Below are 18,706 nucleotides of genomic sequence, written 5' to 3' on the forward strand. Positions count from 1 at the left end.
TAACAGAAGTTTCAGAGTGTTTCCCACATGAAAAGTCTAGCCACTGCTACATCACCAACTAGGTACAAAACAGACTTAAGAACTTATTTTCTAAGATCTGGACATCCAGTATAAGCTCATTTGTATCTAGGAAGAAGAAGAAGAAGAAGAAGAAGAAGAAGAAGAAGAAGAAGAAGAGGAAGAGGAAGAGGAGGAGGAGGAGGAGGAGGAGGAGGAGGAGGAGTTTGGATTTATATCCCCCCTTTCTCTCCTGTAGGAGACTCAAAGGAGCTTACAATCTCCTTGACCTTCCCCCCTCACAACACCCTGTGAGGTAGGTGGGGCTGAGAGAGCTCCAAGAAGCTGTGACTAGCCCAAGGTCACCCAGCTGGCATGTGTGGGAGTGTACAGGCTAATCTGGATTCCCCAGATAAGCCTCCACAGCTCAAGCAGCAGAGCAGGGAACCAAACCCGGTTCCTCCAAATTCGAATGCACCTGCTCTTAACCACTAGCCACTGCTAGAAGAGGCAATTCTATAATTTCACGCTTCTAGTTGTCCGATGAAGTTTAGGAATTTACAGGTGGGGGCCTGTGAAACTCGCGGGTGGAATCTCATCACTCTCCCCTCCCCCACTCCCCTTCTGGCCTGGTAGCAGCAGGGCCCTGCCTTTGTGAACAGGCCTGCCAGTATGTTGGATATATTTGATTAACTTGATAATTAGCAGTGCGGAATAAGAGACCATGAGACAGTTGCTGTGATTATTCAAAAAGAGTTTACTTACTAATAAGGGAAAGGGTTACATGGAATAAAACAAAGAATAACTTTCTATTCTAGCACTAACTTGGTTACATTGCTCAGGACAATGTGAGCCCATATGGTGCCTATGTAGTAAGGAAGATTAATCTCTTATGATGAATCTCAACAAAGAAAAAAACTGAGACAAAGACACATACACATGAGGCCAAGTTTCAAAGCCCGCGACGGGCAATTTAATGGGGGCCCGGAGACGGGCAAAAAACGCCGGGCCTCCAGGTCCGCCATTTTCCGCAGCACAGGCATGCAGCTGTACAGAATTGCACCTTCGCGCTCGCCCTCCATCGCTGCCTGCCAACGCCCAGCTGAGAGCCGCGTTTCCCCAGAGCTTTGAAGCGCTCTTGTTGGGGAAACGCCCGCTTTGAAGCCAGCTTGCCGAAAGCCGAACGGGCAGCGCCTTCACGACGCCCACCTCGCCGGCATTCGGTTTTAGCCATCTTTGTCATTCGGCGCAGCCGCTGAGGTTTCGGGGACGCCTCCCCCACCCTGCACCGGCTTACCTTGGCTGGTGCATGCAGGGCTAGGGAGCTGTCTCCAGGCTCGCTTTAACGGTCCAGCCGGAGGCCCGGGGACAGCCTGTCTTACCCTGCAGCTGGAGCAGGCATGCAAGAACCAGAAGTGTCTCCGGAACTCGGCGGCGGCGCCAAACTGGCTATCCGAGGTGCCGAATTGCAGCTCCCGTGGCCCCAGCAGCTGCCCGGCTGTTTCCAGGACCCGGTCCCCGTGCAGAGGATGGTCCCAGCGGCCAAGCCGAGGTCGGGCGGCGCCAATCGCGCCGAGCCTAGCCGCTTTCCAGCTGCTCACTTACGTCGCGTGAAAGCGGGCCATAGTTAACTTTATAACCTCTGACCTGCGTGACTTGTCTCACATAAGCAATGCCAGGGATTAACTGACCAATGGCTTAATCAATGAGCTGGTCATAAAACTCTGACCTCAGTAACTAATTAGCATGCACATAGTTAACCCCTTAATATCTGAATTGTGACAGACACTTGCAAATCCCAACACAGAAGCCCCCAGGCTCTGCCCCCATGCAGACTGGCCCTGAGCAGCTCTTGGGGTCTGTGGCTGCAGCTGGGCCAGTGGGGGATGGAAGCAGCCGGGAAAGGTAGCCATGTTCTCGGCCATGCACAGAGGGATTTAAACTCTTTTTTTTTGCAAGTTTTCACACCTTTTGGCGAAATTGCACAGTTCTTCAAGTTTGAAGAAACATCTGTTCAGGTTAAATCCCCCCCCCCCCAATCAGCACATTTAAGAATCCACAGATGGCAGCACAGTTGGGAATTAGATATGTACATTATGCATTATAGAGGATGTTTAGTTATCGAACTTTTGTTAGACAAATTCTTGGGGGGCTGACTCACACCCATTTTAATGAAAAGAATTTCTCTAGTATTTTATTTTATTTATTTATTTATTAAATTTATAGGCCGCCTCATCCCCGAAGGGCTCGAGGCGGCTCACAACGTAACTGTTTCCAGAACAGTAAATCAATATAACATAAAATCTAACTCATTAAAATTCAGCAGCAATTAAAACAATAAATACAGATTAAACAACAAGGTTGTGTAAAACACACACACACACAGGCGCCCAGTCTAAAGGCCAAAAGAGGAGGGAGGAGAGGCAGGGCCCAGGATGGAATCAGGGCCCTACCAGGATGGAAAAGGCAGCTTAGTTCCGGTTTCAGTGGGGGGCAATAGAACCGCGGCCAGCCCCTCCAAAAGCCCGGTGGAACAGCTCCGTCTTACAGGCCCTGCGGAATTCACCAAGTATAATGCTGTTATAGGAAAAAACACAAAAAGGCAAGAAGAAGGAGAAGCTGAAGAAGAGGAGTTTGGATTTATACCCCCCCCCCTTTCCTCTTTTTTGAGGAGACTCCAGGCAGCTTACACACTCCTTTCCTGTTCTCTCCCCACAACAGACACCTTGTGAGATAGGTGGGGCTGCAAGAATTCTGAATTAACTGTGACTAGTCCAAGGTCACCTTGCAGGCTTCATGTGCAGGAACGGGGAAGCAAATGCAGTTCACTAGCTAAGAGTTTGTCACTCGGTGGAGGAGTGGGGAAACAAACCCAATTCTCCAGATCAAAGTCCACCTGCTCTTAACCACTACGCCACATGGCTCTCAAGAAGAGACACAAAAAGGAGAGAAACAAACCATGGTGGCTTTTCAAGAAGAGAAACAACAAGGAGGGTATAGTCAAGAATTTGTTTTGTTGGATGAGGAACAGAAAATGACATACTGTGGCTAATTGACATACATTACAGTGATCACTTGCTCATCTTTTAAGAATGGAAAATAAATGCGTTAAAGACAATTGGCAAGCTTTACTAGCTATCCCTACTTGTCATGCATTTCTTAAATGGCTTAGGCCCCTTCCGCACATGCAAAATAATGCACTTTCAGTCAGGGTTGAGATTCAAATAATTTAACAACCGGTGGTGGGATTCAAATAATGTAACAACTGGTTGTTTACAGGCACCATTTTAACAACCTGTTCTGTCGAAGTGGTGCGAACCTGATGAATCCCACCACTGCTTTCAATGCACTTTGCAGCTGGATTTTACTTTATTGTTTATTGGAGGTTGTTTCTGTTTGCTATTGGAGGCATGCTATAGATGAAATAAAGAATGTATGCATAAAATCCAAGGAATTGGTTGTTTAGAAGCACCATTTTAACAACCTGTTCTGCCAAAGTGGTGCGAACCTGAGGAATCCCACCACTGCTTTCAATCCACTTTCAATGCACTTTGCAGCTGGATTTTACTGTGCTGAATAGCAAAATCCACTTGCAAACAATTGTGAAAGTGGATTGAAAGTGAGAAGAGGAGAAGAGAAGAGTTTGGACTTATATCCCCCCTTTCTCTCCTGTAGGAGACTCAAAGGGGCTTACAATCTACTTTCCCTTCCCCCCCCCACCCACAACAAACACCCTGTGTGGTGGGTGGGGCTGAGAGAGCTCTGAAGAACTGTGACTAGCCCAAGGTCACCCAACTGGCGTGTGTGGGAGTGCACAGGCTAATCCGAATTCCCCAGAAAAGCCTCCACAGCTCAAGCGGCAGAGCGGGGAATCAAACCTGGTTCCTCCGGATTAGAATGCACCTGCTCTTAACCACTACGCCACTACTGCTCCTGTTATTCTGCATGTGCAGAAGAGGCTTTAGTGATTTCAAAATCGGAAATACTTGGAAATAGTGGGATGGATCCAGCATAAATTCTCAAATGGAAAAATTCAACTTTCCTGCCTCTCTCCTCCCACTGTAGCCCACAGATCTCCATGAAGCACTGCTCCTGTGGGGTAAGGGAGTCTGGAGCAGGAAGGGGAAATTGGGGGAAATGGCCAATTTAGTTTGGATTCAACTTAACGTATGAATGAGCAATACATGTAGGGCCACACACCTTCCCTTCCTATCTACCCAGTGGAGATAGCCTAAGAACATAAGAACATAAGAACAAGCCAGCTGGATCAGACCAGAGTCCATCTAGTCCAGCTCTCTGCTACTCGCAGTGGCCCACCAGGTGCCTTGGGGAGCTCACATGCAGGAGGTGAAAGCAATGGCCTTCTGCGGCTGTTGCTCCCGAGCACCTGGTCTGTTAAGGCATTTGCAATCTCAGATCAAAGAGGATCAAGATTGGTAGCCATAAATCGACTTCTCCTCCATAAATCTGTCCAAACCCCTTTTGAAGCTATCCAGGTTAGCGGCCATCACCACCTCCTGTGGCAGCATATTCCAAACACCAATCACACGTTGCGTGAAGAAGTGTTTCCTTTTATTAGTCCTAATTCTTCCCCCCAGCATTTTCAATGGATGCCCCCTGGTTCTAGTATTGTGAGAAAGAGAGAAAAATTTCTCTCTGTCAACATTTTCTACCCCATGCATAATTTTGTAGACTTCAGTCATATCCCCCAGCCGCCTCCTCTCCAAGCTAAAGAGTCCCAAACGCTGCAGCCTCTCCTCATAGGGAAGGTGCTCCAGTCCCTCAATCATCCTTGTTGCCCTTCTCTGCACTTTTTCTATCTCCTCAATATCCTTTTTGAGATGCGGCGACCAGAACTGGACACAGTACTCCAAGTGCGGTCGCACCACTGCTTTATATAAGGGCATGACAGCCTAACCCCAATATCACCAGAATCCATATGAGGATGTCAGAGTGGCAACTGCCCAGTCAGGAACATTTTCTGTGGAGACTCCCCCCTTGTAGAATGGCCTGTCCAAAGAGCTCAAAAACACCCCACCAATTATTCACAGCCAACTCTTGCCGGCTCTAGTGTGAAAAGTTGCGCTAGAAGCATGCTTGCTTTTGGCAGGGAAAGCGAGATGCGCCGGCAGGGCGAGAGGAAGTCCGTTGGGACAGGAAATCTTGCTCCAATCTGCTTCAGCTCCTGGTGCATGGCAGGGAGCAAGCATGTCGGGACAAGAAATCTTGCCCTAGTGTGCTTCCACTTCCAGTGCACGCCTAGAGCCCCCCGGAGCCCCGTCCGTCATGGACCCTGCAGCAATATCATTTCACAGAATGTACAAAACAGAAATGTTCAGGAGGCATTTTGAGAAAGGGATCCAAACTGTAGCACAAGGGAACAGCACAGGAGGTATTTTTTTAAAAAATAAAAGCATAGGACTATAGCCTGTTGAAATGTTTATGGTGTGTACCGTATATATTCATGTATAAGTCGAATTTTTCAGCACATTTTTAATGCTGAAAAAGCTCCCCTCGACTTATATGCGGGTCATTAAAATTTTTTGTGTGTTTTTACTTTGCCGGCCAGCAGGGGGCGCAGTTTTTATGCTAGCAGCACAAAAATGTCAGGGTACCCTCAGAAGACACTCCTGATGATACCAGCCAAGTTTGGTAAAGTTAGGTTCAGGGGGTCCAAAGTTATGGACCCCCAAAGGAGGTGCCCCCATTCCCCATTGTTTTCTAATGGGAGTTATTAGTAGATGGTGGGGCTATCCCTCTTTGAGGGGTTCATAACTTTGGATTCCTTCTCTGAATTAACTACAAACCTGGCTGGTCTCATCAGGAGTAGTCTCTTTATGATACCAGCCAGGTTTGGTGACGCGCTTTGGCTGTCAGGGAGATCCAAAGTTATTGACCCTCAAAGGGGATGCCTCCCATCCCCCCCATTGCTTCAAGCAATGGAAGCTAATAGTAGATTTTCCATTTCTGATAATAACCCTCCTCTTTAAGATCTAAGTTGGGTTACATTTGGACATACAGATGATGATGCAGGGAATCCAGTTTTGGAGGATTTTAACTCTTGTGTTTTAGCTTGGTTGCTGGTCGAGCTAAGGTTTTTGTACTTTTAAAGTTATTGTTGATACCATATTCGTTCTTTGCTTTCGGCCCTCTTTCCACCTTACAGAGCCAGCGCTTTACTGTTTTATTTGAAATAAATATCTTCAAAAACATTTAACCTACTGATGCCTCAACTGATGTAATGTTATTGGCATCTATTTTTGTTTTTGATATTTACCAGCAGCTACTGCATTTCCCACCCCTCGACTTCATACGAAGTCAATAAGTTTTCCCAGTTTTTTTTGTGGTATGTAAATTAGGCTGCCCTCAACTTTTATATGCTTAGCCTAATGACTTATACACGAAAGTATATACGGTATCATCATCCTTTTACTGCATTGTCTTCTACCGGTGTAACCTACTTTCTGCATTATGGAATTGTAATGTCTCAGGAAGATTTCTTGTCTATTTTTTATTTTATATTTGTGCTGTTTTCCGATTCTGTAATCCTAATCCTACTATATTGTTTATTGGAGGTTGTTGCTGTTTGCTATTGGAGGCATGCTATAAATGAAATAAAGAATGTATGTATAAAATCCAAGGGATTCGATCCCAGATTAGGAACTGACCAGCTAGGCATATATGTGTTTGATTTTCTGTGCACGTGCCCATGGTGTGTGTGTGTGTAAAGTGCCATCAAGTCATGGCTGATTTATGGCGACCCAAGCAAGGGACTTCCAAGGCAAGTGAGAAGTAGAGGTGGTTTGCCATTGCCTTCCTCTGCAGATTCTTCCTTGGTGGTCTGCTTGACAAGTAATGACCCTGTTTAGGTTCTTGTAAGGCTGAACACACTCAAACGAAGTTGACTTTGAAACAAAGGAACGAACTTTATTGAAATGTATCGCCCTAGGTACAGGGTGCTGGAACTGAGGGTTCTTGCCCTCAGTTCCAGTATATATACAGGCAGGAATGGGCGGTCCTTCCCAGTGGCGGGAACGGGGAGAACTGCCAAACAGAAACTTAATATGCAACAGAAGCTTAATAGAGGGTTGCGACCCTGACATCCCATTCCTCTTAAGGCCCACTCCCATCCGGCTTGTCAGGGTAAGCTCGATGGAAGGCTCAGAGGAGGCGCGGAGCTGCGACGTGTTGAGCGGCCACCCACTCGTTGTAGCCAGGGGGGAGGTCCTTCCACTCGACCAGATATTGCAGCGTCCCCCTGTGCAGTCGAGAGTCCACAATGGCCGCCACCTCCTGGTGCACCTCACCATTGACTATGTATAATTCCGGGGGCGGCACGTCCGGGTGCCAATTGTCACAGGGGGCAGCCTTCTTCAGGAGGCTGATGTGAAACACCGGGTGCACACGGGAGAGTGTCTTTGGGAGCTCGAGTTCAACCGCGACCAGATTGATAACTCGAGAAACGCGATAAGGACTGATGAACCGGGCTCCCAGTTTTCGGGTGCCCGGGAGGCCTTTCAGGCTCCTCGTGGATAGATACGCGCGGTCGCCCACCTTATAGTCCATGGGGTGGCATTTACGGTCCGCAAAGCGTTTGTAATCCGCCTTTTCCTTGGTTAATGACTCCAATGCCGCGGTCCAAGTGTTGCGTAGGGAGACAATCCATTCCTGTAGGTCTGCCGGCCCGTCCGAGGGCTCCCCCTCCAGGGGGAAAGGTGCTTTGTCCCGTGCTGGAGTGAACTGCGTTGCTATAGGCATATTCCACGAAGGGGAGGAGGGGCATCCAGTTATCGTTGTGCCGGTTCACGTAACAGTGGAGATACTGCTCCAGGATGCTGTTAACACATTCGGTCTGGCCGTTGGTTGCCGTGTGGTATGCAGACGAGAGCCCCAGTTCTACTCCCAGCAGCTTCATGAACTCCTGCCAGAAGCGGGAGACAAACTGCGGCCCATGGTCAGATATGATCTTGCGGGGGCCCCCGTGTAGGTGGTAGATGTGGGTGAGGAACATGCGTGCCAGTTTTGGAACCGACAGGGGCCCTTTGCAGGGGATAAAATGGGCCTGTTTGGAGAAGAGGTCCACTACTACCCAAACAGCCGTTCCCCCCCCCCTGGCCGGCAGGTCTGTGACAAAGTCCATGGAGACGTGCCGTCACGGAGCGTCAGGGCTGGGAAGGGGTTGTAACAGACCCGGTTGCCTCCCCGTCACATTTCCTTCCCCGCGTCACAAGAGCAGGTTGGCAAAACTCCACTAACGTGAATCGGCTACGGGCCCCATGCGGAGGGAAGGCCACCAGAATTGCCGTCTCATTAGGTGGAGAGTCTTGTCAAAGCCCCCGTGCCCCGCCGACTTGGCATCATGGCAACCGGTGAGGATCCTCCCACGCAGGGTCGCCAGGACGTAAACCTTGCCCCCTCCACCAAAGGCCCCCCCTTTTGGTGAGTGCGCCAGCCTCCTGATCCGCATCGGGGATGGACGGCGAGAGCGTGCGGAGATCCGCCTCAAGGGCCAGAGGGAGGGTTGGCGCAACGCCCGGACTAGAGCCGCACGGCTTGGTGCAAGATCTGGTGACCACCTGTAGGCCAAGTTGAGAGGGGGAGAACACCAGGGTTGCTCCTCTGCAGGGGAGGAGTCCGGGAGGCGGGAGAGAACATCAGCCAGCGGGTTGCTCTTTCCTGGGAAAAAGTTCAGGGTGAAATTAAATCTGGCAAAGAAATCAGCCCACTGCAATTGCTTGGCGGAGAGTCGACTGGGGGATTTCAGGAAAGCCAGGTTCTTGTGATCTGTCCATACCTCGAATGGGAGGAGGGCCCCCTCCAGCCAGTGCCGCCAGGTCGCCAAGGAGTGGCGAATCGCGCTCATCTCCTTGTCCCCAGCTGTCCAATTTAATTCGGACCCGGAGAACTTGCGCGACAGGAAAGCGCAGGCATGGAGTTTCCCATCCCCCCCCTTCTGAAGCAAGGCAGCCCCCATGGCCATGTCCGAGGCATCGACATGCTCGATGAATTGTTTAGTCGGGTCTGCATGGGTCAGGACCGGTTCCGACGTGAAGGCAGTTTTCAGGGTTTGGAACGCTGTTTGGCAGGCGGGGGACCATGTAATGGGAGCCCCCGACCTCCCCCCACCTGGCCCAGCACCCTTTGTGCGGAGGAGGTCGGTGAGGGGAAGCGTGATGGCAGCAAAGTCTGGGATAAAATCCCAGTAGAAGTTGGCGAACCAAAGGAAGGACTGCAGGTGTCTGTGGGTGCGAGGGGCCGGCCAGTCAACGACCGCTTGCACTTTGCCGGGGTCCATTTCCACCCCCGTCCCCGAGATGCGATAACCCAGGAAGTCCACCTGTTCCTTGCGGAACTTCCACTATGAGAACTTTGCATAGAGTTTGTGGTCGATAAGGCGGCGGAGCACCGTGCGCACCAACACAGTGTGTGAGAGGACGTTTCATGCTGTCAGGAGTAAAATGGAGGACGCTATCCATGTATACCGACGCAATTCCCCTTGAACAACAAGAGGGGTCATGGAGGGCCTCATTAATTAAGACATTCATAAACACCCCTCGGGGCCCGCTTCAACCCGGCGCTGGGCATTACAAGATATTCAAATTGTCCCAGGGGGTATTGAAAGCGGTAACGTGTTCGTGTCCCTCCACGATGCGGACGCAGAAGTACGCCTCCCGCAAGTCCAGTTTCGTGAAGATACACCCCTTCGATAGATGGCTGAGGAGATCTTTGACTAGCGGGAGGGGGTATTTATTAGTCCTCGAGACTGCGTTAAGGCCCCGGTAGTCTGTGCACAAGCGCAAGGTCCCATCCTTCTTTTTCCGGAATAGGACCGGGGCTCCCATGTGCAAGGTGGTCAGCTGGATGAAACCCCTAGCCAGGTTCTTATCCAGGAACTCTCGCAAGGCGTTGATCTCACGGGGGCTCATCTGATAAATCCTCCCCTGCGCCCCCGGGATCAGTTCTATGGAGCAATCGGTACTCTGGTGGGGCAGGAGTTTGTTGCACTCCCCCTCGTCGAATGCCCTGGCCAGGTCCCGGTAGGGGGGTGGGATGGGAGGAGGAGAGTCGTGCACCGCCGATGCAGAGCCCGACACCGGTGGGTTGATTGGCTGTACTTTCTGGGTCGCTCTGCTGAGGAGAAGCACCTGATGCTCCGACCACTTGATGACCGGGTCATGGTGGGCCAGCCAAGGCATGCCCAGGACAAGGTGAAAGCTGCCCAGTTTGGCTACCACGAACTGGCGGCGTTCGGTGAGTCCCGCAAATGAAACGGTCACTGGCTCTGACTTGTGTGTGGCCAACATCCCTCCCAGTAGGGACCCCTCCATCTGCTCAAAGCGAATGGGATTCTTTAGCTTGACCAATTTTAGGCCTAGCGCCTCCACCAGGTCGGGGTGGCCCAGGCAATGGGAACATCCAGAGTCTATAAGGGCGTCGGATCATGTGGTGGAGGGGGACCCTGGGACCGATAGGGTGACACATACCACTACAGGCTTAGTGGTGAGGGCACTCACCCGGGTTGTTGCGCCCGGTGTGACCTGGGCATCGGCGCTCCTCACGCCAGGTCGTTTTCGTTTCTTGCCTGTTCGTAGTCCTGGGATACCGAGGCCTCCGAGTCACTTGAGTACGCCTTGGAGGTGGCCTGGGTGGAGGCGACCGGGGCAGTGATGGTTCGCAGGTGCGTCACTGTTTTCAGTGCTGGCAGTGGGTTCCGAGTGCGGTTCCGGTTGTCGGCACCCCCAGGAGCAGTTTGAAAGTGACGCTCCAGGCACGATGTGGCGAAGTGGCCCCCCTCCACAAAGCAGGCAGAGGCCCATGCGGCGGCGATGAGCATGGCTGGTCTCTGAGGTTGTCGTCCGGGGAACTCTCTTGTCGATGGGTTGGGTAGCCGGGCGGCTTGGCGGATGCTGGGCATGGTTCCATCGGTGCTTCGACTGTTCCACCTGCCGGATCCTAAGTTTGGCTTCTCCCGCTCTCCAGATCCATTCTAGCAATGTCTCCGGATCTCCGTTTATCAGGCTCCATTGGAGAACCTTCGGGTGGAGTGCGTCTTTGAAAAGTTGCACTAGGACCATCTCCGGCCAGCCCCGCAGGCGGCTGGCGTGTCTACGGAACTCCGCGGCGAAGTTGCTGACGGAGCGGGTTCCTTGTCGCAGTCGTTGGAGCGAGGCTCGGGCCTTTTCTTCGGTTAGTGGGTCCTCAAAGCATAGGCTCAGGGCCAGTAGGAATTGCTCTAAGTTATAGAGTTCTGCAGCGTCCGCCTCCACGAGGCCAACCAACCAGTTCGCCGCTTCCCCCCTCAACTGGGTCCCGAGTTCAAAAAGTCACTCGCGGTCTGTGCGGAAGCCAGCCCCATGAACCTCCATGTACGAGCCTGCCTGTATTAGAAAGAAGGCTAGGTCGTCCGGATCTCCGCTGAAGGTCACCCGGAAGCTTCTGTGGGGTCGTCGGTTGGTGCTTGAGTCGGCTGGGTAGTGGGCCGTTGAGTTAGTCATTGGCCGAGCAGGGGGGCTGGAGGCCATGGTCAGGTCGTCGGTGGCATAGTCCGCCATCGGGCTCTCGGCCTGAGAGGGTCTCTCTCGGTCACGGTCGGCCATTAATGACGCCACTTGACGCTGTAGGGTCGATAGGTTGGTTCGAAGTTGGTCTCGCTCTCGACTCAATTCCGAGGTCCGTTGTTGCAGTGCTGCGTAGGCCTGCTGCTGCTTGTCCATTTCGTGGTCCGCCCATCGCACCGGTTCCTCGGATCTCGCAAGGAACGACGTCAGGCGGATTCGTTCCACCGTTCCCACTCCGTGGAGGGTGCCTACTCTCGTCCATGATTCGTGACGAGGGAGCCTTGTCCCTTCGTGGATCAGTGAGAATTCTATTGGAATGGAACACTCTCCTGGTCCAGCCATTCCGAGAAGATCTGGATGCCGTAGAGTGTGAAAAGTGAGTTCCAGCACAATGTAAGGCTGAACACACTCAAACGAAGTCGACTTTGAAACAAAGGAACGAACTTTATTGAAATGTATCGCCCTGGGTACAGGGTGCTGGAACTGAGGGTTCTTGCCCTCAGCTCCAGTATATATACAGGCAGGAGTGGACGGTCCTTCCCAGTGGTGGGAATGGGGAGAACTGGGAAACAGAAACTTAATATGCAACAGAAGCATAATAGAGGGTTGCGACCCTGACAGTTCTGAGATCTGCCAAGATCAGGTTATATCACCCTCATGCACCCATTAATAATAACATATTCCTACATTCCAGTGATATGAATATGTTCCTATATTCCAATGATGCCAGAGAAAAAGAAGATGAGTACATTAGACAGAGAGATTGGGCATGATCTTGGTCACCACCTTTGCACATGGCTGTAAACCTGGAATTGATTGTTCAGTTCAGGCCATAGGTCAATTTACAGTTCCATCCTAAACTGAAATGCAGCCTTCTTAAGACCATTTCAATTGACAGAGATGGGTAGAACTCCACTTAGAGTAGCTCTGTTGATCATGAAAGTGGTTTATAAAAAAAACTGGTGAAACAGTAATGCACTTGTAAGGATAGGATAACATCTCTGAAACTGCATTGATAGGTTTAATGGAATAAATATTTATTTTACTGAGATACGTTAACGGATAGTTGTTGCTGCTATTATTTACTTCATTTATGCCCTGTCTCTCAGTTGAGACCTAAAGGAGTGTACATGATTCTCCTCTCTTACACTGTATCCTTATGACAACCTGTGAAGTAGTTTAGGCTGAGAGTGGTCCAAGGTACCCAGCAAGCTATCATGGCAGAGTGAGGGTTTAAACCTTGATCTCTAGATATTCCAATACTCTAATCACTCTTCAGTGACTTTCCCTTTGTTAATGTCTACTTTTCCTTCTCAAAAATAAGAACATGCATAACTCCATCTATACGTAGGATTGCCAGTCTCCAGGTAAGGCCTATGGTAGACTAAGGGAACCTTGTTTGGAGGACAGTGGTATTTCTCCTCATCTCAGCCAACTCTTGGGGTGCCTAGCAATGCTGTGCCAAAATGGGGAGCCCATTCTTTGCATTCGCTCAGTGTACCCACAAGGAGAAAGAACTATCTCTGGACTTGTCTTCCTCCAAATCAGCCCTGCATAATGTCTCTCTCACACCCTTCCTAACAGGATTAAGTGAACACAAAGCTTTTGCCTTGGAAAGCATTCCCATCCCCAGTTCTGGACCATACACCCTGGACTCCTCTTCATCTTTAATATTGCTCCACAACATGTTGTTCTTCCAGAGTTCAGAGCGGGTCACTCAGTTCTGTTCATCGGACGATTTCCGCTCCAAGATCATGTGACTATACTGACTCTCCAATTCCTTCATCTATTCCAGATCTATCCCTTTATGATTGCTCATATTCTAGGACTCTGTGTGTTCTGCTGCATTGATTTTATTGTGTTCTTGTGTACCCCCATTATCCCGTAATAAAAATTGTGAAACTTTATTCGCTCTCCTGTGAATTTCTTGCAAAAGTGGATTACAGTAAAAATAAACAGTCAAGATTTTGCGTTTGCCCCACCTTTTGCTAAGCCAAGAGTCTGCTCTCACTAATTCCCCACTAAAAGGGAGAGACTCCCACCACTTTGGATAACATGGCGATCTCCCAAAATTACAGCTGATCTCCAGACTACAGTTCCCTCGGAGGAAATGGCTGTTTTGGAGGGTGGACTGAATTGCATTATACCCTCCCCCCTGAGGTCCCTCCTCTCTAAACTTCTCCCTCTTGGAATTCCCCCCTCCCCCCGAGTTGGCAACCCTTGCTACACGAATTGGCTTTTTTCATGAGTTCACTTACCATTCATGGATTTTCTGATTTCAGTATAAACGGTGTCATTCCTCCTTGTTACAGGACCTGGAAAATGTATCAGTATGGAAACAATTACTCTGTGCATTTGCTGAAAACCTCCCTAACTCAGACTATGCTGTCCTGTGCTGTATTTATTTTATTTACTTCATTTTAAATCCAGCTTTCTCCCTGAGCCTCAAGGCAAATTACAGCTAAAAGCAAGACAGTAAGAATAGTACAATACACAGAGCCAATAAATTAGGGAACACACTTAATACTGTCTGTAGCAGTATTGAAAGCAGCATTGAAAGATTGGAGAACTACATTGGAGAACTACATTGAGGTGTTACATAACATACAACATTGGGCCTTTCCCCACTTCTCCTGCTGCCGCCGTCGCTGCGCGCTGTTCTGAGCATCCCTAGCGTGCTGCGCTCTGGGCCCCCACGACTTCGCTTTTTGCTGTAAGCACTAGGGATGCCGACGCTTGAGCTGGCGCAAGAGCTGCACCGTCAAGGCGGCTGCGCTAAGTTGCCGCCCCTGGACGTGGGGAGGCAGAGTAGGGACCTCGCTACTTATGGGGAGAGTAGCGCGGGGCTTAAGGTAAGTGGGGAAAGGGCCATTGATAGAGCTGGGTTAAAGGTAGATTGCAAAAATAGTGGATGTGCTGAAAGTCTCCTTATCTCAATATGCTGGACAGGACTGTATTCAGAGGAAACAGGTATGTAAAGAGCTGTGTCTGTCATTTAAACCTGCTCTGAGTGATGTGCTCTGATGCAGACTGATGTGTTGCTTCTCTCCCTATCAACGTTAGCATCCAGATAGAAAAACTGTGATGGAAACATACCTCAGTAACGTTTCCCCTATTAAGCAAATGCTTTTTTAACATAGAGATTTGCCTAGAAGCTAAAAAAAAAATCACTCAAGAAAACTAGCACAATGTCTGCCTATTTGAAGGCCGAAATGAAAGTCTAAACCAGTGGTTCTCAACCTTCCAACCCTTTAATACAGTTCCTCATGTTGTGGTGACCCCTAACCATAAAATTGGTATATATAAAATATAAAAAGACCATTTTCCAATGGTCTTAGGCGACCCCTGTGAAAGGGTCGTTCGACCCCCAAAGGGGTTGCGACCCACAGGTTGAGAACCGCTGGTCTAAGCCAAGAATAGGCAAGAAAGGCTATAAGCGAAGAAAAATATCCCTAGGAGAAAGCTGAGAACAGTCACAGAGCTGCTTCAGACATGGCTAGAAGTGAACTGGGGGGGGGGGGGGCGGGGCAAAATAGCTGAGAAAGGAATCATTTTGCTTTGGATGGCACTATATACATGATATTTTCTTCGAGAGCATCTATTCGCAAGTGTTGTGTCCATTTGGTTTTGGCCACTGAACATGAGGATTATTGCTCCTAATTCTGTTAGGCAGGCACTAGGAACCAAGTGGAACATTCTAAAACAAAGATGGTCCAACACGTGGTGGATGTAGTTACAATTCTACTTGGTCCTTTTTGCTGAAAAGGGCATACATCATCCCATGAATCCTGACTTCAGGCTTGATCCTGACTTTACTTTTGCTAGGCCCTGCAGTCCTATTAGTGATTTCTGACCCCTACCCTAACAACCAACTTGACTTGGGCCCATTCCGCACACGCAGAATAATGCACTTTCAAGCTGCTTTCAGGGCTCTTTGAAGCTGTGCGGAATGGCAAAAACAGTTGTGAAAGCAGCTTGAAAGTGCATTATTTTGCGTGTGCGGAATGAGCCTTGGGCTACTTGCTCCTGCCTGGCCACCCATGAGCTTCAGCATCTGATACAATCTTTTTTATTTGCCAAGTTGCTGTTTGTTTGTTTTTGCTATCATGTGAGTGATACCAAGCTACGGTTGCCCACTGAAGACTGACAACCCTCTGGAGCTTTCTTAGGGGGTGGGGGGCATGGCCAGCATGGCATAGCAACATCCATTTAGACCATATAGCCAACAGTCTGAGGGACAGTGAACTGGCCCCCTGTTTAAAAAGTTTGGGGACCCCTGAGGTAAAATCACGAACCTGGTGAACTGATCTCTGCACCTTGAGATCAACAAGCCTTTGGTATTCCTTCCATACCCGTACATGAAGATGAATGACCATGACAATAGAAAACGGAAACCGACCTATATGAGAAAGTTATTTCATTACCTCTGTAAGGGTCAGGAGCTGCCACTTCCACTTCAGTATATTCCACTTCGGTGCTCTCAAGGTCAGGTCCTGCACCCAAAATAGCAAGATGTTTTCTTTATCTGAATTTGCTGGGGGAGGGGTTGGGGGTGTGTGTGTCTCACTTTGTTGCACCTGCTACAAATTATTCATGCTCCTGCTGTCTTTCATGGAAGCAGGAACAGGGTGTGCATTTATCACACTCCTAATGAGGAAATGCATGGATTTGAGGCACCCTCTGCCTGGCCCAGGTTAGCCCAATTTTGTCAGTTATTGTCAGTCAGTCAGTTTTATTACAGCCATTAGGCCAGCAAAAAAGAATAGAGAAGAACAAGCTTGTAGCATTATTACGGTCACCCTCATGTGGTCTGGCTCTTGGTCCCAACATGACTCTTCTCTTACTATATGCCACCATACAGAATTTAGCTACCTGCTGAGATATAAGAGAAACTCGGTCTTCCAGCAAAATTCTCACAAGAACTGAATCGGAATTAACTCTAGTTAAATTTCTGTACTGGATAAACAATGGATGAATTAAAGCCTCCCTTTCCCCTTTATGGAGTTCACAATGCAATAAAATATGTAATACAGAGTCCACTTCCCCTGAGTTGCAAACACATAGTCTCCTATGTCGTGGAATTTTTTGAAATCTGCCCATTAGATTGGCTGATGGAAAAGCATCAAAACAGGCCCTGGAAAAGGCCCAGCGGCATTTCGTAGATGTTATATTGGACAGGTAAGGGGCAGCCGAGATACCTGTCCAAGATTTTAATGGTTTATATAACACCGGTAACAAGGGGAAATCTGTTTGCATTTCAATGTCATTGAGCCGTTGATAGACCAAGGCTGTTGTCTGCAATGATCCAGTTCCAATAGTTGTACAGGATCCAAGCCACACTGTGTAAGTTTAAGTGTTATTTTTTCTAGCCAGCTTGGATATGGTGTTGCTGCCAGTAGCAAAGGCAATAAGCCCATGGGGTGGGAAAGGACTTTAAGCCAGTATTTGATAATAAGCCTCCAAAAGGTTGTCTCGACTTTAACCAACCCTGCTTCTTGTCTTAGAACTACATTAGCTGTACATTTAGGAGTGTTAAAAAGAGCTCTAAGGAATGTGGATAGGACTCTCTCTAATAGAGTGAAATCCGAAATTATTGCCAAAATAGCACCCAAAATAGCAAGATGTTTTCTTTATCTGAATTTGCTGGGGGAGGGGTTGGGGGGGTGTCTCACTTTGTTGCACCTGCTACAAATTATTCATGCTCCTGCTGTCTTTCATGGAAGCAGGAACAGGGTGTGCATTTATCACACTCCTAATGAGGAAATGAATGGATTTGAGGCACCCTCTGCCTGGCCCAGGTTAGCCCAATTTTGTCAGTTATTGAAAGCTAAACAGGTTCAGTCCAGGTTAGCAGTGGCATTTTTGCCTAGGGACAAGGGTGCCACTCTTCTGCTCATGTGGGGGGTGCAAAATTGGCCCCCCATGTGACCAGGAAGATGGCAGTGGGGGGTGGAGCCGGGCACCCTCGACCCTGCCCGTCAATGACACATGGGCGGGTTAAGGGTGCTCGAAGAGAACAAGGCAGCAGGACTTCCTGCTGCTGTCGTCTCTGAGTGCCCTGCCCCCGCCCATGTCATTATCAACATGGACATGGGCACGGTTGAGGGTGCCCGGCTCTGCCCCTCTTCACCCCCTTCCTCCACCCCCCACTGCCAGCTGGGCTCCCAGCCGGCAGCTAGCAGTCCCTTCTGGCCTCCCCTCTGGGGAGGTCAGAAGAGACTGCAGTCTCTGGCCTCAGAAAGCTGCTTTTATAAGCACTGAGGCCAGGGGTGGGGCTTGGGGAGGTGTGGCCATGCCCCCAGGGACTACTGGCTGCTGGCTGGGAGGGGGTGGGACCCCGCCCCCAGGCATGGGGTGGGGTGGTAGCAAGGGGGCGGAGCCCCAACCCCAAGCGGGGGGTGCGCCCCAAAGACAATTTGTCTCCGGGCACCACTTCCCCGCCGTACACCTCTGCTGGTTAGTATTTGGATGGGAAACCTCAGGAAAGTTCAGGGTTGCTATGCAGAGGACGGCAATGCCAAATGATATCAGTTAGTCTCTTTCCTGGAAAACCCTACAGGGTTGCCTTCAGTCAGGTGTGATGGGACTTCATTTTACATGCACGCTGTCTGACTCCCCACTAACGATAACAACACCTGTCCGAGATGGCCAAAGAGAGTTTACTGATGTATGTGGAGAGGAGGAGAAGCCATTCCAGGTTGACCTGTCTTCATCTTTAACAGATGTTGCAAAACTGTACTACCTCATTCTGGCAAAATTTACCCTTTTCTTACATAAGCATAAGCATAAGCATAAGCATAAGCATTTTATTGTCATTGTGCACGCACAACGAAATTTACAGCAGCATTCCTCGATGCACACAATTTCAGACTCATACTCCATCCTCACTTTCCCCTTCCTCCACCCATCCCTACACAGCCCCAAATACATCAATATGAAGCAGCGGAGGAGCAACATTTACTACATGAAGGATAAGTCAAGAGTAAATGAGGTACTTCTGCACAGTAAACAAGGTCAATGAAACATGGTGATAGAGTAAATAAGGTGCTGCTGCTTTTAAAGAACTTGGGGCTGCTGACTAAATGATACGCTATTGTGACAAGAAGATGTCCAGAAGTGTCAGGACAAACCGAAATAATATTTTAGTAACA

The 18,706-nt window shown here is 49.4% G+C and overlaps 1 protein-coding gene across 4 annotated transcripts in view; it reads right to left on the bottom strand.

Annotated features, from left to right (window-relative positions):
* LOC125430216 (platelet endothelial cell adhesion molecule-like) overlaps positions 1-18,706 on the bottom strand; it is an 85,679-nt gene that overhangs the window by 20,705 nt on the left and 46,268 nt on the right. For 2 of the 4 annotated variants that reach the window (XM_048492055.1, XM_048492053.1), the window contains 2 exons: positions 15,980-16,048; positions 13,814-13,870 (listed from right to left, as the gene is read on the bottom strand). The exons of 1 other annotated variant lie outside the window; for it this stretch is intronic. In XM_048492055.1, the coding sequence (XP_048348012.1) occupies positions 13,814-13,870; positions 15,980-16,048 (126 nt within the window). The remainder of the gene's footprint in view (positions 1-13,813; positions 13,871-15,979; positions 16,049-18,706) is intronic. One more of the 4 variants, XM_048492054.1, reaches the window with a different exon arrangement.

This window comes from Sphaerodactylus townsendi, linkage group LG03 (assembly GCF_021028975.2).
Source record: "Sphaerodactylus townsendi isolate TG3544 linkage group LG03, MPM_Stown_v2.3, whole genome shotgun sequence".
Classification (NCBI taxonomy): domain Eukaryota; kingdom Metazoa; phylum Chordata; class Lepidosauria; order Squamata; family Sphaerodactylidae; genus Sphaerodactylus; species Sphaerodactylus townsendi.